Source organism: Anomalospiza imberbis, chromosome 2 (assembly GCF_031753505.1).
Source record: "Anomalospiza imberbis isolate Cuckoo-Finch-1a 21T00152 chromosome 2, ASM3175350v1, whole genome shotgun sequence".
In the NCBI taxonomy this organism is placed as follows: Eukaryota; Metazoa; Chordata; class Aves; order Passeriformes; family Viduidae; genus Anomalospiza; species Anomalospiza imberbis.
Window position 1 is genome coordinate 60,076,084 of NC_089682.1, and position 24,188 is coordinate 60,100,271.

Sequence of the window (24,188 nt, forward strand, 5' to 3'; positions counted from 1 at the left end):
CTCACCAAGTGCCACATGCCACCTCTCCAGGAAATGCCACATTTCAGGGAAAGCAGAACTCAGATCATGTTTACACCTCATTCATACTCAGATTGCTGGAATTTGAAAAAGTAGTTGAGTAAGAAATCAAAGTTGAGCTTGACCTTCTAATTTTCTTTCTCTATTTGCTTTTTGTGAGTATCTGCAGAAATTGCTCTGCTCAGAAGTGTTTCCAGGACTGGCACTGACACTGGTTTGCCCAGGAAAAATCATGCTTCATGATAGGATCAGCAGAAACTGGGCACTCATGCTGTAACTTTTCCTAGCTATGATAAATTAGGGCTATTCTATGGCTCCTTGCCAGTAGCCACCTCTCACATACTCCTGCCAGCAACAGAGGAAATGGCTGATGGTGTCCTTGAAGGATTTTTCCAAGAACTCTGTTATCTTCAGAGATTTTCTTCTTTCATTTCACACATCAAGCAAAACAAAACAAAACCAAACCAAACCAACCACAAATAAAGGAAAGGGGGGATGGTGGTGGGGGGGGAAAGCACAGTGGAGATAGAAAAACATGTCATGAAACAATCTGTAGAAGTGCTGCAATACCTCACCATACCTGGCACATAATACAGAGTTACCTGCATCCTTCCCTACTCAAATTATGCACTTGCAAATGTGTCATGCATGACTGCTGTGTCAATAGCTTTATTCCATAAAGATAACCAGTTCTTGGGTGAGGAAACAATTTTCCAGATATATGTATTTGGAAACACCAACACACCAATTTCCTGAAAATAAAACTCGCCAGACTAAACCCTTTGAAATACATACCTCTTCTCCACATCCACCATGCATGCAGCAACTGCTGGCCTAAAAGCTTTGAGCCAGGCTATGCAGGAAGTTGTAACAGGTGTCAGAAGCTCAGAAGGCCTCATCAAAAAGTAGATCTTAAACCTGCGACTTTTAAACTCTGGTAGTTGTTCAAAGTGGACACGGTGACCCTTTTCTGTCCTGTTTCCCTGTATCACAGACACAAACACCAGCCTGAGTTTCAAAGCACAGGCCCCATCACATGCTGGTCCCAAGCGCTGTGGCTTGTGTGCTGAAGCTTTTGGGTTTCAACACTTCAAATTCAATGCTTCCAAAACATCATTAACCTTTGGCATTATAATCCAGAGACTCATTTCACCTATGATGGCCAAACACCCTCTTACATCTCAGTAATTTAAACTTCCACTTCATTTACTCTGCCACATACTCAGTCCTGCACATAACGTGTATTATATAATGCACAGCATGAGTGCAATGAACTGAAGAGTGCAAATAACTCAAGAGATGTTTAAAAAATGGAAATTAAAATATTTAACTGCCGTTCCTATCCGTAACAGACAAAATGGGAAAGTAGAACAGAAAAAAACCCTCCTATATAATAAAAAAGGTCAGCAAAAATTAGTATGGGATAGGTTTTTCTACCACTACTCATGCCTTTTTTTCTTCCATCTCACACACCACCTTGCTTGTGGGACTGCAAGGTTTATGGACCACCTCTCCTGTTTTCCCCACCTATTTACACAGCCTCTCATGGGACAGAGTCACAGATACTAAGAAAACAAATTTTGCTGCACTGTAGAGTCCCACTGTGACTACTTTAAAGGTAATTAATATTGTACACACTGAAATTATTTCACAACCACAATCTTTTGTTCAATAAAAAATCAACTTGTAATTTATGCTTAAGTCCCTAATTACAAAAAGCTGCATGATTCTCATTGACTGAACACAGTCACAGATAAAAAAGATGACTAACCATGTAAATTTATTTTGTGAAAATTCCATGAATTTTTCATTGTTTCTCACACTGAACTATATTTTCTATGTGATTTTCTTACTGCTGCTGTCTAACTTTCTCAGTGTCTTAAGGCCACTACTTCACCTGGGAGTTGTTCAAAATTTGATCTGACAGCAAGGAGATGCAGAGCTGTTACATGTTGGCACAACTGGAGAAGTTAAGGAAACCCTGCCAGGACTGGAGTGCAGGGCTGTGTGTGGACAGAGGGGTGTAGTCCCCACACTGCATTTCTCAGGTAAACTCTGCCAGAGCTCACAGGGATGCCCTCAATAGCCAGGGTGCCACTTCACACCCACTTAAGGAGGAAAGTGAGGGCAGTTTTCTAAGACACATCACCACCTGAAGGCTGTGTGCCTGTGTAGAACAGAACATCATGTTTTGTCCTGCACAGCATATAATTCCTTGACATCAACCTTATTCTACTCCAGCTGCTGACAGTTCTGCCAAAGGAAAAATAAAAAAAGGATTTGCCCTGAACTCCTAATTACTATAAAATTGCATATCTTTATTTTTTCAGAACTAAGGTATTTTATTGCATTTCTCATGACCATTCAAATTTAGGAATAAAATGCATACATGGAACCATGATGCAGACTTGACTGCAATATCTCTGCAGTTTACAATGTTCAATCTGAACACATGAACCACTCAAAAAACATTATTGCTGATGATGGAATAGCTCCATCTTCTGGATAAAAGTTATTTTCTTAACAACCATCTTTACATTTCCAACGTGGATCTTTATGTAAAAATGTCTATTTCAAAACCCAACTTGGACATTTTTACTGATGGCAGATGAATCTTGGGTAGAAAATGGAAGGAATTTACAACAATAATGTGGTTTCTGATAAAATTTAAGAAGCACTGATTATTTCCTCCTGGTGCTGAAAATGCCTAGAGATTGTTCAACATGCCATACTAAAGACTGACCGTACTATTTAAGAAATAGCTGTAATCTGATTTTGAGAACAAGAATTTAAAACTCTTGCTGAAGACAAAACACTTAACACATATACTTAACTTTCAGCTTCACATTAAAGGTTTGCAGTTTTACAAAAGTGTGTTTGTCATGAAACAGTTATAATCAGGGAGCAACTGAAACCTCTGCTGAAGTCCTCCAAGTCTGAACTATAGAGAAGGGGCTGCAAGTGATCCTTACTGCTATTTATCAAAACACTTAAAAGTTATGTTCAAATGAAATATTTCAAATTTCATTTAACACAGGTAATTATTAATGATTTCCATATGTCAATTTAATTTACGGTCAAGTCAGGCATTAAAAAAGCTGGAGAGACCAGAACAAAACAATGACTACAGTTCCTGATTTCATCCCTTTTATGTATCATGGACATTCTATGGCTGCTGTTTGAGAAAAACAAGGGTTAATGAACTAAGTTCTTAAGTATTCACTCACAAAGGGAAAAGTGCACTGAAGCTGTTTGTGATCTACTCACTGGTGCTGTGTTGCATTTCTTGATTTCATAGGAAGGGTAATGCCACCAGAAAGAAATGAAAAATTAAATATGTACATTTCCATCTCCATTTGAAATAGTGGTATATCTAAAATTAATACATACTCACAGACACACAGAATAGCAGAAATTTAAATAAACTTGTTTAACAAAACAAAGCAACTGAAGCTTTATTTATCTATATAGAAAGATGCATCCTTATGTGCATTATTTTAAGCTAAGGAAAATGAAAAAGCCATGCAGCCCTTGCAAGAAATAAATCCTCAGGTGGTAATATATATACATAGAAAGTTTCTCCTTTAGTAGATGATTCCTCTCAACAGATAATTAATGCCATCTAGGAGAGACTTAAGCTTATGAGTTCTCTACAGTAGAATACTCTACTACATTTTTTTCAGTACAACAGCAAAACCACTGCTTGAACCACCATATTGTTTGTATTAGTTAAATAAGAGCAAGTAACAAAACTGAAGCAGTTAAACATGTATCTGGAAATCAGACTACTTAATTAAAGAAAGAACAAGGAAAGGATAGAGAGCAAATGAAAGGATTTTCTTCAAGAAAAATTATCTTTCAACTTGTTGCAACTTCACATCTCATATGGCTTTTGAATGGAGGCATTAGTTAAAAGAGTCTTTCCATCCATAGTCAAGTATTGACTGTATTTAAATACAGCAATGCAAGGACAAACAAGTTAAAAATTTAGCATACCATATTACTCCAAGTAATGTGGCATATAACCCCTTTCTATAAGGCTACAAAGGACAAATTTACATTAATATGAGGTACTGGCATTTATGATGGGAAAAGTAAAGATGAAAAAAAGGATAATAAAGCATTGTCATCAGACATCTCTTTTTTTTTCATTTTTCTTTTTTTTTTTTTTTGAGGGACTTTTGGTTTCAATTTTCCTTTTTACAAAATACATGTCTTGATGACCACATGCTCTAAGCTTATATTCACTTACTTTTACATATATATTTTATTTGTAGGGGCAATTGAGAGAGAGTCACAAATAATGAAAGGACACTAAGGTTTTAATAAGGGCAACAAAAAAGTGTTTTCACCAGAATAGATTCACATTACAGTACACCAATATTGACAGCATTCTCTTTTGTCCATTTTTGGTACATAAGATGGAATCTCTCTACATAACCTTATAAGGCTTCAGTAACTAAAAAGTAAAAAACCTATTAGTTTACAATTCATTTAAAAATTCTGAAAGACACAGCAAGTTCTAAACTTTAGTAGTGCTACCCATACACAACCATCTGGTTTAAGAAGCCATTAAAAGAGCCTCCTCCAAGGGAGCTTCCAACAGCAGAGTTGTGCAACATGGATGTATCTTACTACAAGGGGAAAAAAAATTACACATGGCACATTCTCATTCATATTTTGCAATGTAAAAAGTTACAAACATACCTAATCAAATAAATAATAAAAAAAGAATCTGAAGTGTGTTTGTTATGTATCCTAAAACCACTATGCAGAATAATGGAGACTTTCACTCACAAACTATTTACATGGTAATACCCGGGTGAGGGTACACACTGCTACAAAACTCATGAAACAAAGGGTAAACTTGAAATGTTTTCCATAGTAAAGGTCTAGCAGCATGACTATATCTAATGCTGTTTGTTGTCTTGACAGTTTTTGGAAGTTTGTTTTAATCTATGTCTTCATCCAGTTCATAATTGTCTTTATCATAAATATCTTTTACTAAAAGAACCCGTACGAGCATATTTTCCAAAGTGTTGCGGTCCAGTGAAGTGGCAGTGTACCAGATGGGGCTCTCTGCCGACACGGAGCACTCTGGCTGCAGATAGAACATGTCTGTCCTCTGGTTCAGATTCTGTGGGCTACCAGGAGGAAAACACAGGGGGTTAGAAACACAGCCTCACAGGACAAAACAGTACATTAGCAGCTCCAAAATCTTGCACAAATTCTAACTGCACCCAGGCAAGACACCAAAAAAACCCCAAACCAACCAAAATGATAAGAATAATGTGGAGAAATGTAGTCTTATTGATAGAAGGAGCCATGCCTGGGACTCAGCAAACATGCAAGAGATCACAGACTCTTCAAAAACCTGCAGATCCAGGTCTTGCTAAACCAGAAAGTACTTTCCATGATTTGCAAAGTAGGTCTGTCATGGTTTGACACTGGCACGATGCCAGCACCTCCATGAAAATGTACCCTTTTAAATAATTGCTGTGAGATGTGATCAGGAACAGAGCAGAGCAGGCCCAAACTTAGTAACAAAGGAAAGAACTTTATTAAACTACTTCTACTATAAAAACTACGAACACTAAATCCTGGATGAAGACTTTCCAAAACACCCCTCCTCCTCCCACCTAATTTCTAAACAAACTCAACAGTGAGACACCACCCAGGATCCTGATCAAGTTGCTACCCTTCAGATATTCAAATACTCAGTCTTTCAAGGGAGACAGAAGTCTCTCCTGTGCCACAGACTCCCCAGGAAACACAATTGCCACCCTTGTGTTTCCATGTCACACATGGCAACCGCCCGGAGAAAATCTGCCATGGTGACACTCTCCTTTCCATGTCACAGTGCTCTCACCACCGTGCATGGACAGACTGCTCATAGGGCTCCTTTAAGGATACTTTGCCATGGACCAAAAGAGACAACAGTTCAGTTTCTCATTTTGGGACTACAGTCCCCCCCATTTTCCCCTGGGGCTGAGGGTCCAAGAACAGAGGTCCTCTTCTCCTCTTCTTCTTCCTTGAAGATAGAGGGCTTCTCCACACCTTCTCCAACTCTCCTCTGTTCTCTCTACTCCTCTGCTGGTAATCACTGAAACAGGTCTCCTGGCACACCAACGCACCCCCCTAAGTGCAGCTTCTGTTAGGAGAATTTGGTTCAGTCTATGGCTAACAAGACAAGTCCAGCCACAAGCCACTCCATCATCTCCTTCCAACTCGAGAATTTCTTCTTCCATCATCTCGGATCCCAGACTGTCTCTCTTCTACTTCAAATCAAGGAGGAGTAATATTTTACAAAGCCTTCATTTCCTGGGAAAGGGTTAAAAGTTCAGATTCCCTGGACGGCTGATATCTCTGCCCAGCAGCCGATTCCCAAGGCCAAGGCTGGGCACCTTCCCCCCCCTCTTTCTCCTCCACGCCGGCAAAGTTACAGGTGCCGTCCTGACTCTCTGTCTCTTCCCTCTGGGGGGGAATGACAAAGACATCTCTGCTTCTCTCCACCCTTCTGTCCACAGGAGCTGGCTCGGTTCCAGTCCTTCTACCCCTCAGCTCACCTCGACCAGGCCTCATGGCTCCCCCTCCCCCACCCAGCCCCATGGCTGGGCAGGGGAGATCTGCACAGCACCCTGACCAGAACCAAAGAGAGCGAGCTCTTGGGAGTTCCTGCTTTTAACCCTTTGTGTTCTCAGAGGCGTATCCCTATCTTCAGTGGTCACTTCAGGTGCCAATATCCAAACTTGACCACTGATTGGTTTGACCCAACTTCCTGAAAAAAAAATCACTTCCATGTCAAACCAAGACAAGGTCCAACACTAATTACACCAATTACATCAATAATTGCTTACAAAATTGTTGGCTGATGTGGCTACCTCTGAATGTAAAGCCTGGGGTTCCCTTAAAAAGCCAAGGATGGTAGTTCTGAGATGCAGAGAAATGTAAGCAGCTAAAATCCCTCCTCCTCCTGTTTTGTGGATATTCTCAGTTCAGTCAGAGAGAAAAAGAGAAGGTTTTCTAACCAGGCAAGAGCCTGGGAGACTGTTGGGAAAGAATGTAAATAATTCTCTAATCTCTCTTGTTGTTCACATTGTTTATAGATATGTTCTGCCACCGTGCGTCACTCATTGTACACCAATGGTGTGAGATGTTTTTACTCTAGGACCAATGAAATTAGTCTGCACGATGTTCTCTATAAATAGAGCGGTGCATTTGAAATAAATCGCAGTTCATTCTCTTTGCCTTTGATTTGGAGTCATTTTTGTTCCCGTCCTGCTTTACAGCGACACTGTTTCATTTAAAAGGTTGGTTGTTATAAATCTTAATCCCTTAATTCCTTAGCTGCTATATTATGGAATTACATGTAGCTCAGAAACATCCTTTAAGACACTAGAGAAGACTCCTTTCAGGAAATCCTAGCAATTGATCCATTTAGGCAAGTCTCAGAAAAGAATTTTCAGTTCTGGATGAGCAAGTGATCACTCAAACTCCCTCCTTCGCAAATACTGCAGACTTCAGGAGTCAACTCTATTTCATGTTTCTTCAGTAAAAATAAGTATTTTTACCAGCTCACCTTCCCAAATTGGTTGATAAGATTTCAGGTGTTGCTCTTCACCTGCTGGGGTGATTGTCAAATTGTTTTGCTCTCATGTAAATCAGATCAAGAGTCAGATAAGAAATATAATATGGTTGTTTAAAATAGTCTAAGAATTTAAATATTTTAACCTCCTTCCTACTTGACTGAAACAACAGTATTTTTATAGGAACACACAATCACAGAATCACATAATCAATTGGGTTGGAAAAGACTTCCGGGATCTTCAAGTCCAATCTGTGGCCCAACACCTCCATGTCAACCAGAGTGTGGCACTGAGTGCCACATCCAGTCTTTCCTTAAACACCTCAAGGGATGGTTACTCCACCACCTCCATGGGGAGCTCATTCCAATGTCTAATTATCCTTCCTCTGGAGAAATTTCTCCCTAATGTCCAACCTAACCCTCCACGTGCAGTTTGAGACTATAATGAGACAATAATACAATGTTCCATAGCTGCGAATGAAAGCATCCTGAAATTTCAGCTACAGCAGTCCACTGGTTGCCAAGTATATTTCAAACAGCTGGCATAACCTAAAATTTTACAATAGTTTTTACGGTGTAAAGTATTCCATTAAAATTATTTCAACAAAATTAAGAAGCAGAACTGGGAGAAACAGTCTTGCTGCTTTAGTTAACAATGGTGACCAACATCTGCAAGACAGCATGGCTTGAAACCACATCATAACTGATGCTCCAAATGGGTTTAAGAGCATTCTTTTCCCCAAAGTTGAGATGTTCCTCCTAAAGAAAAAAAAAATTATGTGGTCTCTCCCACAGTGACTGTGTAACTTAGTCCAAAAATCCAACTTCAACTTTTTAATGACAAATCCTCTCCAAATCATGAAAGCAGAGAAAGTGAAGGCAAAACCCCCCTGCAACAACCAGGATCGACTGAGTTTTTGAAAAGCAGGTGGTTGCATTAACAGACCACAAGCTGCTCTTTACTTGTTTCTCTCTATAACATCACATGCTTGTACTTCTGCTGATGCTGTGTGTGAGCTCCTCCTTCACCTTTCAGACCACGAGGCCGTTTCCTAACACACACTGAGTCTCATACTTGATTTATTGTCTTGTATATACCAGGTGATTTTATTTCTTTGGTATCACTTGCCCTCATTTCCCTTAGAGCTACACAGAACATTAAAATCAGTCACTTGAGTGGCTGTTACAGTTAAGGAAAAGTACTTTCCAAGAAACCTTGTTTTCAAGCTTCCAAACCACTAAGCTAGTAAATTAATTTTTAAGAGTTGCCTAAGCTTTTTTAAAAAATGTAATAAATTCTGCTTCCTTCCTTTCTGCACAATTAATTGTGGAGATTGGATGGAAAACAAGCTAGATCTAAATACTGGGTTAATGCCAGTAGTTATTTTCCTACTACAAAATATTTTAAACATGCTTCCAACACTGGGTACCTCAAAAGCATCTACATTTCAGATGTCTGATAGCTTATAATAAAGCAAATCTGTTGTCTTAACCCAATTCTAAGTGAAGAGATGGAGACCTCACAAACAAAACCCTCAGTAGCTAAACCCACCAGATCCCTTGCTGGCAATTCTCTGCAGAGATACTTGGTATTCCCAGGTAAGAAAATCGAGTTGTATTGTTATTCCCAGACGGGGCCCTTGACAATTAACACTGAAGTACTCCACTGCTCCCACACTTTATGCACATCTTGTCCAGATACAGAATTGGAGATTTCAATACTTTAATTTAGGTATTTTTCAGAAGATTTCAATCCATTCCCTTTGCTTGAGCACATCTCATGTTGCATCAAACAGTTCCTTTCTGGACACGGTTTACTCTAGATCCTGTCTGTATTACCCTGTATCACACTTACCTTTTAGACAGATAGCACTCAAACATTTTCACAGGGCATCTAGCTGGATCGGATGTGTTTTCAATTTGTTCAAATACTGGAACGTCATCTTCATGTTTCCTTTTTCCAGTAGCAATTTTATCTTTAAGAAGAAAATCAACAACATCTAAACTATAACTTGAAGTTATTTTACATTTTTCAGTAAAATTCCCCATAAGTAGCCCACCAAGTACCACAAGGCGGTCACCACAACTGTGCAAATCTGCAAACTGGAAACTGGAAATGCCACCCACAGCCAAAAGAAAAGCAAAGTCACAGCATTTCACATGGAGACCAGGGGGCTCAAATTAACTCAGAGACCTTGCAGTCTCCATGGACCACACACTCTAATTAGAGTTCTGGGAGCTGAGAGCTGCTAGACTTTGTATGCAAAGGCAGAGCTCTGGCTCCTGGCCAGGCTCCCAGATGTCCCTCAGCAGTGCCATGTGGATGCTCCTGCAATACTAACTTTGAACTGGCATAGTACCTTCATTATCAGCTCTGCACAGAGAAGACACTTGATATCGAAGACAAGCTTTGCTTTCCATTGTTAGAGGATTTTTCTTCCACTGTCTAAAAACAGTGCCAAAAGAAAGTCTTAAATGCTGCTCCACTGTTTTCAGGCCAAAATATTTAGTGTTAAAGTAGAACAGAGTATTCAAAAGAGCAACAGGTGAATGTGATCCCAGCTGTTTAATCCTCCAAAGGTAATCTTCTTCAACTCGAGAGAATATTGATCCTTGGAAAAAAAGCATAGTAGAGAAAATACAATGGATTAGCAATTGTCAAGGTACAAAAAAAAATCAAGTGTTTTTTACTGTGTAAAACAACAAAATGATCATGAGAGAAGATGCTGATAAAGTTATCTATTTCCATGTTCACACTCCCCAAACCCATCTATTAAAGACACTCACTGAGACAGTCAATGGGAAATCTCAGTACAGGCAATTTCAGAGAGAACACATTTCTGTTTAGTTACAACAGCATTTCTCACATGCAGCTCTCTCATGCTATTTCATAGAAATTAATGTTCAATGGAGGAACCTAAATTCCATCACAAAAGGCATATTTTTGAGTTCATTTTATTCTGCTCAGGTTAAGGCCTCCAAACATTGTACCTTCTTCTTTCTTCTTACTAATAAATATCTCACTTGGAAAGCATTCCTGAACCATAAGAGGATGCAGGAAGGGCCCAACACAGAGGCTCTCTGGGCTGTACTGAGAGAAGCCAATATTGAGAAAAGACGAAAGAATCTGGCAAGGCCAAGCCTTCACTCAAGTGAGGATTGTGAAAAAAGATGGAAGAACAGCCGATTCTGCAATTCAGCAACATTGTTCTGTTGGGAAAAATTTGCTTTCTCCATGAACTTATGATCCTTCTAAGCAGAAGACTCCCAGCAAAGAGTCCTCCTAATCCAGGTGAGAAATTCTAGAATACATCCCTTGTTAGCCCTACCTACATATAGTGCAGTGCCTGCCTGCCTGCTACCATCTGGGTGAAAAAATGTCTTCTACCATCTTGGGCAAAATGTCTTGCCTACCATCTGGGCAAAAAAATAAGTTCAGCTCAGGTAAAAACTACAGGTCAAAGAGCATTTTTTAACTTTCTCTCCTAAAGATGGATAGTCAATTTTAACAGTCAGTGGCTAAAACTACTTTTGTAGCAGGGATTACCCAGAAACAAGACAAATAAAACCAGGTACAGTTTTAAATTAAATCTTAGAAGACATGTCTATAATTCTTCATCAACTGCTATTGCAATGCATAACATATCTATCTATATCTATATCTATATCTATATCTATATCTGCTTAGGAATACATAACTTTTAAGAGATGAAAAACATACACAACCAAAAAGAAAATTACCATCTGGAAGTACGCTTGGTTGCCAACTTCGAAGGATTTTATTTAACTCCTGTTCAAACGTCTGGTAGACTGGATCGATAAATATGTTGTCTTTCCGATTACTCCTGTATAAATACTACAGAAAAGAGAGAGACACAGTATTTACAATTCCACATTAGAACAACTCCTGTGCTACAGGGTTCTTTTTTTTTTTCATAACTGTGCAAGCGCTGTACTGAAAAGCAGTATCTAAAAATAAAGCTATGCCACTTTTCCAATATCTAACAGGTAACGCTTCCAATATAATTGTATGTTGCAAATTTTTAACTGGATATGAATAATAGTTTCATTATAACTAACATTTTTCTCTAAGATTTCCTGTGTGCAACATTGTATCAGTGAATGGGGAGTCATTGAAGAAAACGCCAAACCACAAACAACCAATTTATCTTTTCCTCCACCTAGGCCTTCAAAAAAAAAAACAAAACAAAAAAAAAGAAAAAAAAAAAACAAAACAAAAAAAAAGAAAAAAAAAAAACAAAACAAAACAAAACAAAAAAAAAACAAAACAAAAACAAAAACAAAAAAAAACCAAAACCAACCCACATTTAGCAAGAGTCTGCCCTTTTAAATGTGAACTCCAGACACTGACAAAACCATCTTCAATACAAAAGTGGGAGAAAAAAAGCCACCCATATATTTGTGGTAATAATTTACTGCAATACAGGAAAAATGATAGGAGGGTGCAAGACACTGGCCTATTCTGCAATCTAATTATCTTACCCCTCTTGACCTTACAGACAGAAATTCTTTTGAACCTTTACCAAGAATTAATGGCTGAGGACTACTATTTGATATTATCCTCTCTGGAGACATTTCTAAGAAAGGGAGTATTGCCTTCTTAAATTTTCCACTTCAGTGTTATCTTTGCAAGAACATGCCTGTTAGTGAATACAATAAAAGTGACAGACAAAAATGCATTTGCTTCTGGAAATGGCACCTATTTCTGTACCCATGCTTGAAATCACATTAACCACAACACTTACAGGTGATCAGGGTCCAGTACATCCTGGCCTCCTTATCTTTGCACCTAATTTTATAAGGGCAAATGAATGAATACACTTCCTGCAGGTTTTCAACAACATTTTCATTTAGATGACTATTTTATACAATAACTTTAAGTAATTCCTCAAAGCACAATATTCCCCCACATATGCTTCTTTCTACATACACCAGTTTTGATTTTTTAAAGCAATTCTAAGCCAGATAATACAACTCATTGTAAGCTTCATGGTGCTCACCCTTCCATTCCCTGGCACATTTTTCCATCACGTATTTTTCTCTGGTTTGCATTAAACACTCACACTGAATGCTGGCAGTGAAAATGAAGACTGAAAACTGGTTCAAAACCAATCTATACACAAGCCTATGAGAACTCAACTAAAAATACTTCTTCCTGTTTCAGAGTAAGTGTTGACTAAACTCTGGCATCCCCAGTAGAAGCCTGAAGCTCCCTGGAGCACCGCAGAGTCTATAGAAGGATGACGTTGTGCAGCAGGGCAGACTCCAACCTACCACCCAAACCTGCAAACCTTCATTCCCAAACCACCTTGCTCTGCTCCTCTACAAACCCTACAGGGGCAGGATGAGCACAGGGCATTCCCCCCTGTAACTGCAGTGCATGGAAAGGAACTGGATGTGCCTCTGAACCCCACGGTGGAGGACAACAGGCTGAATCACTGTCCACAGCGATTTTGTTTGTCTGACCTTCAGACAAACATCTGCCAAACTCTATCAGCCTGCCCAAACAAACCCATTACCAGACATACAGAAAGCAAGGAAAAAAACCCAAACCAAATCCCAATAATCCCAATTAGGGACAAAGAATGAAGGCCATGATGGAACAAAGGAGCACTGCAGGCTAACACCTTGCTCTAGATGAACCCTCTCCACTAGATGCCTGCCTGACCATGCAGCAGCCTTTATTTCTGATACCCTTCAGGATCACTGCTTTAAAGTTATCAAAACCATTACTGAACCACTTCTGTCTGAAAGCAGAAAAAATTCAGTTCCAGATGAACCTGAACTAAGAAACTGCACCATCTCACTCAGGGACTGGTTTCCTTGAACAGATTTTACAGTGCTTCTTTTAGGAAAAAGCTGGTTTACAAACTTAAAAAACAAAACTACCAACTTAGGACTTGAAGACTCCTGGGCTCAAACCACATTCTATCCATGACGAAAAGCTCCAAACTGAGTGTGTATTTAGCCACAATGAGCGCAGTAATGCTGGTGGAAGGGGAATGTACTTTTTTACTAGCCAATGGTTCCTACTTTCTCTTCCTTAGAAGAGAAATTTACTCTAAGATAGCAAAATATTAATGATCTTTGGCCCAACTCTGTCCTTAAATGGCATAATTTAATCTTCTCTGAGCCCCTTTCAAGTTCAACAAAGCCAATACCTTTTATGAAGTAGCAGACAATTTACTCTTTTTCAGGGTCAGGGCTGTCAGGTGGAAAGGACTAAGCAAAGTCTAGAAGGCAATGGAGCATTACTGTGCATTGTGACAACTGCATTGCATTTAGTGTACCATAGGTTGCCTAAACATGTTTCTTCAGAAGGGTGGTACACCCCCAAATATTTGCCATTCACACACAGATGATGGCTGCAGCCCTTCACAGCCCATGTTTCTGTCCCTCACTTGCTGTCTGCCTTTGTGAAATACAAACTCATCAGAACACAACACATCTTCCTACCAGACTGGCCAACAAATCAGGGCTGTTCACTCTGCCTGAATTAAATACTGGACATGAAGTATAAGCAGTAAAATTACAGTAGAATGTTCCAGCATTGTGTATATGTATTAGGCCTCATGATAATTGTGGCTGCCACACAAACTGTGGTTCTGAAGAGCTGAAAAAAAAGATATTTTATACATAACTAGCTTTCATGACTGACAAAATAGACAATGTCAAAGGTACAAAGAGAAAGATTAAAAAAAATATTATTGGAGCTCCATTTTATAAACACGTACTTCCCTCTGTGTACTGTTTATCTGCTTAAGATGAGTATTTTCAATTCAACAGAAAGGTACAGAGAGACAGTGTATCATGCAAGTGCAGAAGCAGAAAGCTAGCTGAATTTGAAACACACCTTGTAGCAATATTGACTAAAAAGCCACTGAATAAAATCAATGTTTGCTTCTCAAGTTTCAACAATGAGGCAAAGATAGCAACTAACTCTATTTCTGCATACCTGCAACACAGGAAAATAACTATTTTATTACTTATTTTTAAAATATTTCAATTAAAAAAATTGTTATTTGATTCAAGTCCTCTGCCTCAAGTATGGAACAGTTTAAGTAGAACTGCAAACCCTGTGAGCAGCTTGCTTTCCACATCACACCTATCTTCTATTGCTTTTTAACTTGAATGAAATTTTCTGGGCTCTCAGCTCTGAACACTGCTTATTTTGCCTGTGTTTTGCCTTTTGTAGCAAAAATTAAGACAGCCCTCCCTGCTTAAAAGATCAGCTGTTGAACAGCTTCTCTAATTACCTAGTGATTGGTTATTGCCTTCACAACTATTACATCCAACCTGACTCCTTCCTATTTTACTGTAAGACAGTCAATATAGCAGAGTTTCCTGCACTCTATGCTGCCTGTCCACAGCCTGCAATACTCAGTAAATTAGACCCTCCACAAAAGACACTTAATTTAGGTTGTTTCCTCTATATGCTAAGGAAATGAATAAATAAAAGGCTTAGAGATCATGCCTTGTTTCATTCTGTTTTTACATTGGACATCTTTAGCAAACAAAATGAAGCACAGCATTTGAGAAGACTATGTAGCTTTTGACTGGGTTAATTACTTGCTTTAACCCAGCAAGAAGCTCAAAATTATTACAATATACCAATTTATATTTGAATTTTCAGGATGGGTCTGCAAACTCATTTCCTACACAGACAGCTTTCTACAATGAAATTACACAGCAGCCTGACCGCAGCCATGTATTAAGGGTAGCTCCTAGCCAGTAAATCCATGTTATCTCCACTCTTCTACTGAAATGGGTTACAGTCAAATCAGCAGCTCCATTTCCCATCTCTACAGCCTCTACTAACCTCCTGAATTCCAAGACACAGATAATAGATGCTGTCAGGTGCATAGTTCTCTCCATTAGGCCTTCGAATTTCATTGACAAAATGTGTCAACCCATAGTTTAACTCAGCTGAAGTATGTGATAACAGATCTTCCTTTAATTTCACAGACTTTACTGTAAAATAGAGAAGAAATGCTACATTATACAACAGAATTGTCACACAGTGAAGGTGGGATGGGGTACTTTTTGACTGGAAACTGGGAAACTGGCTTGATGTCCTCTCCATTGACCAATGAATGAGACTAAAATGTACTAAGCAGTTAAAATGTTAGGTCTGTATTAAAACAATCAAGGCCCCCACAGTAAAGTCTAGTTAACCAAATGCAGTAACACCTGCAAACAAATGTACTGTCATGCACAGCTCAGGATGACACAGAGACAGCCCAAGATGCTGAAGTGAAGCCAGTGGTGTAGAGAGGCACCTCCAGTGGAAACAGCAGTTTCCAAACACCCAAGAGCACAACACAAGGGTGCTGAGATGCATGTGGGAGCTGAAGAACAGCAGGAGTAGCAGCAATTCCCCTTTTCCCCCACAGTACAAATGTGTACAGAGAAGAGAGCTGCAGAAAGAGCAGCATGGCTCCAGGGGATTGAAGGCCACCTTGTGCCAGAGCTCCACAGCCACGTAATGCCAGCCTCAGAGGAAGATCTCCTTCAGGACAAAGAGTAGGACAATGTCCCTCCCTTGCCATTTAGAAGCCCAGAAACAGTGTGAACTCTGAAGTGAGTTAGAATATGAGGAAAAATACAATGCAAACAAAAAATTAAAATGATCACAAAAAATCAGAATAGCCAAGAAGGTGGTGTTCTAGCTTTCATAAGAAGTATGAGACCCAGCATTTGAATCAAACAGGAAAAACTACGAAAAAAAGAGTTTGGCAACTCTGTGGTAAAATAATCTCAGTCATGCTGGAAATGTTAAGGACATGAGAAAAATTCTATCAAAAATTCCAGCTGAGAATCACAAAAGTATGGCAATTCTCCCTAGCAGGTAAGAAGCTGGATGCCAGAGTTTTGGAAATACTTACTTGATTTCATTTCCTCTAACTCTGGAAGCGCTTCCTCTAAATGCCGGGACTTTACCCAGTGCTTCCATGCGTTTACCCCGTAGGCGTATTTGAATGGAAAGCTGCACTCGGAGTTCTCGGAGCTGTCATCGTGCGCCTGGTACTCCGACACGGCTTTCCTCTTCACACCCTGCCATGGGAACACACAGGGTGAGGCCACCAGCAGGGACACAGAACCTGGCACAGCCAGCTGTGGGCCAAAGTGCACCCTGAGCCTCACCGCACTCAACAGAACTTCCTCGTGTTAATGCACAGGGAGCTGAAGATGGGACAAATCTGTGTCACAGCTCCACTCGTAGGCTCAAATGAACCCTTTGCCAATGGAAAAGGCAGCACTGGCTCCAGATTAAGGCATGCCAGGCAGTGGATATGTAATAATGTCCAGTGCATAACAGCAAAAGCTTAGACTCCAGATTTGATACTAGAAAAACCCATTTATTATTAGAAAGCGTTAGTATAAGTTGGCTGTTTTTTTTAAAGCTGCAATATCTACTGCAGTTATTGGAACAAAACCATTTCAGCTTTGTGCCCGACACAGGAAACTATTTCTTGGTAGTGTCCTTCTAAATAAAAGACTATGGCTAATTTGTACCCAATGTCTAAACTAAAATTGACTAAAAATAAAATCTGGGAAAATTACAAGTAAATAAAAAAAAATTTTTAAACTCTTTTATAAAGGAAATGCTATGGCTCCCATTATAAACCTTGGTAATGCCAATGTTTTTCCATCTTACTATCAAATTAAACCAAGACACCTTTGTTCAAACTAAAAGGTAAAATAGCATTGCTAAGAATACAGTAGGCATATACATTGGCACACTGGCAAATTCCATCAACAGTTTTAACACTGTGAAGTAGAAACAGGGTCAGAATTTACAAATCACACTCCTACCAAATTTAACAGCTATCTGCAACAGACATACCACTGAAATAATTTTATTACTTGAAATGTATCAATTTATGTCATAAAGATAGGATATTAGGTATGAGTAGACAGTAACATGCTGTAAATCATTACCAGAACTTAAAAAAAAAAAAAAGATATTTTTTCCTACATACATTTTTGTGCTTTTCTTGATATTTTTAACAGCATGAATAAATTACCTTCTTTTTGGACCGAGGCCTTGGCTGCTCCTCATATTCTTCACCAAAAACAGGAGGTAACAAAAACTCATTTTCTGTATCAAGCTCCTCAGTTGCTGAAAATACATTAATAGAAACTTATTTCTAAGTGTCTTAAATAATACTGCTTTGAAAAAAAAAAACCAATTAACTATATCAGTATGCCTTAACATAAGGTGTCCACAAAGGCACACAAATAAATACAACCAAAGACTGGATTTTGGTAAGAGGAAACAAACCTATTTTTGTATTCAAACTAAGTCAAAGCTGTCAAACTGTATTATCTGAAGTCGCTAAGGCAGAATTTCTTACTGTAGATTCTTACATAATGTTTTCTGCCCAGGCTGTCTTTGGTATCAAAAATTCTTAGGTACGGTGAGAATGAGCAGCTATGACTGGAAAAAATACAAATAAACTTAGTACATGTAGTTTTGTTGTATTTAGATTATTTATATTTATGTTTTGTTATTTCTTGTAGCACATTACACTTCATTAAAAACATCAAGAATCAGAAGGCAAACTCCTTCAGTGAAACTGGTTTTAGTCTATATTTATACAAGTGGTGGAGGTCTAGCTCATGATGGATATAACAGTTAAGTTTGGTAAGCAGATGTATGGCAACAGCTCAAAATACTGTTTATTTAACACTTCAGGAGTAGGACTGGGGACTCTATTTCAGGCAATCTTGAGGAATGAGACAACATACGAATGGATTTCGTGTTGCAAGTCCCACCTTTATTTACTTTATTGAAGATGGTTCATCCCTTATTTAGCCATCAAAGAATGTTTTCACTCAAAACTGAATGCTCTTCTGATAATCTGATTTCACCACCTAATTTCTCATGACACCCTTCCAGCTGGTGCAGATGAAATAGCACTTACATGCAGAGATTTCAGAACTCTGCCCCAGACTCAAAAGCAGTCATTCTCCTGATGAGAATGACAAAGAATCTTATCTCAGAAGCACTTCAGTGTAATCAATGCCTCCTACAGACTGCTGCTACTTACTACTCCAACTTGCTTATTTCTTTTCTTCTATGTTTTTTTCTTTCTCATGTACCCAGTCTTACTTAAAAAGAGGGTTAAAAACCTAGGATGCATCTGACTACTAAACTTCCCAAGATTAAGGTCAGACTAACCCCCAGGCTTTCCCTTTAAATTAGGCATAAAACAAACTGGGCATCTACTGCAGATATCTACAACACAGCACAAAAGGAGCCTGTCAGCTCCTACAGAACCTGCCCAGCTGTGGGCATGAGAGTCATGTGTCCAACAGAAGCCATGTAACAGGGACAGTAACTACAGACAGAAGCCTTCTTGGATCTTGGATTGACTGGGGTATGGTGTAATAAACAGACACTGTTCCCTGCATTCTGTAGAGTGGTAGAAATTGTACTAGATAGCATCAAGAGTTTCTTTCAAGAAAGGTCTCAAAGCAGTGATTTTTTTCCAGCTAATTCAAGTAGCTGCTTCAAACGCAGATACGGACATTACCAAGATATAAAAAGTGGCATGCAGCACGCCAGTTTGCATGCCAATTTTTTAACAGACTTCAGTGGGAAGTTGACTCTTTAGTAATTTCTCTAAACCATGAAAATACCTGGTGATTGAAGAATGTATTCATTATGTTTTCCATGACACATGCCATCGGAGTCCTTGAGCCTTCAAAGTAACTTTCCTAAATCCATGTTCAAAACAAATGATGCAGCCAAGTTCTTTGCAAATGGTTACCTTCCCCTTTTCTTGGCATTGTTTCAAATATTGTATTTAGAAAGATGGAAGAACTAATTCAGAAGTCCCCCATCTTACAAAGGCATGGCAAAGTTTTACCCAACAGTCCGTCAGGTGGATCCTGCAATCAGTAAAGCTTCTCTGAAAGGATGATTAAACAAGGTACAACGGCTGCCCACGGTATCACAGCATTAATTAAAGAAGAATTACCTCTTGGAAAGTCTATTTCAATATCAAGGTCTGGCTCATATGGAACATCAGGCAAGCTTGTCCGTGACTCTGAGTTCAGGAGATTTGAGTCAACTATCACATCTGTTTAAAAGAAAAGGAAAAAAGTCATTATTTTAACCAACACATGGATTAGCCAAATGGTGCAGATCTACAACTTTAGAAGCTGAGTTGTTCTAAATCTGATTATTCTGCTCATTACCATCCTACATTTTCTTGTTCCTGGGATCTCAGATTTACTTCTCCAACCTGATTTTCTTTCAAACATGAAAGATACTTACTAGCCCATTGTTCTTCTCCATGAAGGTGAGTCAGCAAAGCATATGTATAGAAAATCAAATACTGGTGAACCTGGATCATATCAACCAATCCCAGAAGTCAAACAATCTTGACAAAACTAACTGTCTACTTTCCTACCTGATCCTGTCACAACAGAACAGACTTTCAAGTCTGCTTTTGTAGGATCTGTTTCTCAAATAAGGCATGCAGGTAAGGAGAAACAAAGCTTGAACTGTCTCCAGCTTCTGGGAAACACGGATTGCTCCAAATTCAGTCCTCTGTAAATGAGCAAGCTCTGATCCCATACATCTGCTCATTTAGCTAGCTGTACTTCACAAAAGAGAGCAAGAAACTGAAAATGACAACTTTGCAGCGCTACCAGAAATGTGCAGTTGTAGTAGAAGAATGGCAATAGATTAGAACACAGTAAACCTCCCAGGACTGCAGCTCCACTGGCCTCCTATATAATGAGGCACAAAGTCTAAGTTTATGTAATTTGTCAACAACCTTTAAGAAATCTGTTCAAAGAGCTTGGAAAAAACCTTCAAAATTTCATCTGAGTGAAGGCAAATTTCCCTGGAAAGATGCAGAAAAGACTTGAAGATCTGGGCAAGCAGAACCAGGAAAGAAGAGCAAAGAGACATGGGCACCGAGAAACTAAAACTACGAAGTATGTGAGACTTTGATAAATTTTTATTATGAGAATAATGTGTTGGCTGCTGCCCAGTAGTGCTTACTCTAAATCATGGGCTTTTCAGTTTCCCATGTTTGCAGGGTGTACAAGAAGCTGAGAGGAAGCATGTCCAGAACAGCTGAGCTGAAGTGTCCAACGGGGTATCCCACACCACACAGGGCTCAGTATGTAACTGGGGGAAGTTGGCTGGGAACCACCAGTTGCTGCTCGGGAACAGGCTGGGCATGGGTCAGTGGGCAGAGAGCACCAGTATGGTGCATCACTTAGTTTTCTTGTGTTTTATTCCTCTATCTCCCCTCTTCTTGCCTTTACTAGTGCACTTAGTATCAGATTTCATTTTGTTTCAATTATAAAACAGTTACTGACTCACAAGGTTTACTTTTTTCCCCACGTCTCTTCCCCACCAGGCATGAGGTGAGTAATAAAGTGGCTGTGTAGTACTTAGTTGCCATCTGACAGTACAATGCAACCTAATATAAGACATCAATGACAGCAATGTTGTACTCAAACTTTCCTTAAAATCAAAAACCAAACCAAATCCTTCTTGTCACACACATCCCCCAGCATTCCAAACAGTCAAAAACTCACTGGCCACATCAGAAGCTTCAGCTTTTCCAACATGTTCAGGTACCACCCCTGACAAGTTCAGTAGCTCAGCTTCCAGAGGATCTGAGGGCACTTTTCCCCTCAGCTCTTCTATTGCTGCAAGGATTTTCTCAGTGCTATCCAGAGTAGTGGGCAAAAAAACTGGAACTGGCACCTGTGCAGACAGGGAGGAAGAGATAATTAGAAAAGAAAAAATGCCACAACAAAGCAACCAACAACCAAAACAAATCTATACTCTTCTTCTGAAAGACAGACTTGATACAGATTAGAAATGAGTCACTCTAGTGTGAACTAACAAAAAATGCTGGCAGGTTAAAAACCCAACGTGAAGGAGCTATGAACAGAAAGGACAGCAGGAAATGACAGAGGAAAAAAAAAGACAATCTATAGCTGGTCAAAGAAAGAAGGGTCTTTGGAACTTCATACCTGTCTGATATAACCTCAGACTAACAGTTTGAACAAATCAGCATCTTGTTTCAGTGGCTTTTTTTTTCCCTGCTGTTTATCCTACTCTGCCATCCTTTCCCAACACAATCTTTTCAGCTTCCTTATTACAAGAACAAACTTTGCTGTTAAAGGCTTATTCAGCATATTCAGCAAAAGCAGAAGTTTCACTCAGAACTGTTCTGAAAAAGCCCAGTGGCACAAGATTTTCACACCGGAAGCAGGCAGACAGGTCCTAAAGAACAATCAGGGAATCAAGTGCCACTGTTGGATTCTAATGCTTTTTCAATAAATAGCCCTGCAGCACCCTGCAATCCTTTAGATGGACCAGGAGGAGAATAACTAGCAACACAAGGTGGTCCCACACATGCACGTGAAGGGATGCCAATTTTAAAATGAAGCTGAAGTCTCACTTACAGGAACAGGAACCATGGTAGGAATAGGAACATTTTGACTATACATGTTCATAGGCACCGGAACGTAGACTGGTACAGGAATAGGCACTGGGACATACTCTTTTTTCCACTCATCTTCTATTAAGAGAAAAAGGAAAAAGGCAAATACTGCCAGGTATTTAAATATATTTTACACCTGCCATTTAGTGAAAAAAAATCAGAATATTTGCAATGTGTTAAAAGACAGTAATAGTTAAGAAAAAGCTGCAATGAGGAAATCAGTTCTAGCAAAGGTCAGGAGTTACCTGTCTGACAAGATTTTGTCTGCATATGAGGTTTACAGTACGTGGCTTTTGTCATTGTCAAAGGCTTGCAAAGAACTGCCTTGTTCTTCATTTCTCTGTTAGGTGTTGGAGAAGGTGGTGGAGCTGAGCCCTGCAGACAAGCAAATAAGAGGAGGTCCTGTTGCACCACACTGATTCCAACACAAAGTTCTTGACTAAATGTATCAGCTGATACTTTTCATAAATGAGATACTGAAGAGGAAGCTCACAGAAGCACAACAAAACAGCACCAACTACTATTCTAAAATTACAAGCTATTCTAGGTTCGTAGTATTGAGCTGCCACTGACAGGATCATAACAGGAGGGCTAGCACTTCTGGCTCATTTTCCTTTTTTTTTTTTTTTTTTTTAATTAAAGGCACCCTAAAGATGTTTTTTATGTGCTTGTTTAAGTGAAAGCATCATTTAAGCAGTTTTATAACATAAAAGAATAATTTCAGCTGTAAAAAGAGTTCATTATAAGCAGCATGAACAAACTTTAGGCTCAAGATCTAACCTTCTTAGATCTAACCTTCTTGAATTATGCCATAGTCTAAAGATGACTTTTACTTAAAAAAAAAAAAGTATTTCTGAATAAATAAAAATTCTCTGAACACTTTTATATTACCTAAAGTATGAACTTCGAGCTCCCCCTGCTGGCTCGGCAACAGTGACAACAACCTGGGAACATCCCAGAATTCTCAAACTGCATCCTTATGGTCAAGGGGTGAAAAACCCTCTTGTTCCATACATGTTTTTTGTACCCTAGTACCTCTTTTAGAACCTGATATGAGAAACAAACTCTCAGTTTTACTTGGTCATATATATAGGAAGACGAGCCCCATATGTCCTTTTAGATAGGGAAAGGAAGCCCAGTCCCAAGAACAGCAATGTGCTCTACCAGGCGTACACTCCCTAAAATATATCAAAAAATACTGTATCCCACATAGCTTTGACACGATCTTGAAATGACTGGATTAACATCATTAAACATAAAATACTAAAAGTTTTCAACATGACAGCTTAGCTTGTCTGAAGTCTCCAGTTACCTAAGCAATTTTCTGTGTTTTTCATAAATATATTTATATTGTCATCAAAAACTTTCACTTTTTCACTTAAATCTAAGATTTGTCTTTAATGCCTATTTGCATTTAAAAGGCAATTCTCTCAGACCTTCCATGAGACAAACAAAATACACTAACCTAACTGAAAACAGTATTAATAGTAGTATTTTTGACAAGCTGAGAAAAACTGTAACTCAGAATGACGAAGGCTGCTGCCCCACTGATGAACCCCAGCCTTTCAGACAGCCATCCTGCAAAAGGCTCTGCTTCCCTACTCTGCAGCAAAGTCAGTCAGACCTTGAGCACCTAGAGAATTCTTCTCTTGAGAAGGACAAAATTGAAGAACTGAAGATTTATTTTCAGCTTTTTAAAGCTGAGCTTCCACCTTAATATTCCAACTGGACAGTGAAATTCTCTACCTTTTCTATAGTCAACAAATACACCTAATCAGTCTAAACACGTAAATAAGACACACAGTGTGTTGATCAACTTTTAAGCAACATTTACATGCTCTACAGATGTAAAACACATGGTTGTTGATCTAGTTTCCCAGAAGACATTGAAAAGTATGAATATTTGAAATTTTTATTTCACCTACAGATGTTAAAGAGACTAAAAAGCTTCATAAATTTATCTTAGAATCATTCAAAGACACTAATTTTTGAATTTTATTAGCATCCCTCTAATTCACCAGGATCTCACATTTTAAGTACATCTAATTATGTTTTATAGATATAGAGAGAGAGAGAGAGAC

At 38.9% G+C, this 24,188-nt stretch overlaps 1 protein-coding gene across 7 annotated transcripts in view; it reads right to left on the reverse strand.

Annotated features, from left to right (window-relative positions):
- Positions 1–3,706: 3,706 nt before the first annotated feature.
- The window catches only part of ZMYM2 (zinc finger MYM-type containing 2), a 69,333-nt gene continuing 48,851 nt past the window's right edge, over positions 3,707–24,188 (reverse strand). For all 7 annotated transcript variants that reach the window (XM_068181332.1, XM_068181328.1, XM_068181331.1 and 4 more), the window contains 11 exons: positions 22,353–22,482; positions 22,070–22,185; positions 21,191–21,362; positions 19,612–19,713; positions 17,653–17,747; positions 16,510–16,678; positions 15,444–15,595; positions 11,345–11,459; positions 9,964–10,215; positions 9,459–9,579; positions 3,707–5,162 (listed from right to left, as the gene is read on the reverse strand). In XM_068181332.1, coding sequence (XP_068037433.1) covers positions 4,970–5,162; positions 9,459–9,579; positions 9,964–10,215; positions 11,345–11,459; positions 15,444–15,595; positions 16,510–16,678; positions 17,653–17,747; positions 19,612–19,713; positions 21,191–21,362; positions 22,070–22,185; positions 22,353–22,482 — 1,617 coding nt within the window. In that variant the 3' untranslated portion in view covers positions 3,707–4,969. The remainder of the gene's footprint in view (positions 5,163–9,458; positions 9,580–9,963; positions 10,216–11,344; positions 11,460–15,443; positions 15,596–16,509; positions 16,679–17,652; positions 17,748–19,611; positions 19,714–21,190; positions 21,363–22,069; positions 22,186–22,352; positions 22,483–24,188) is intronic.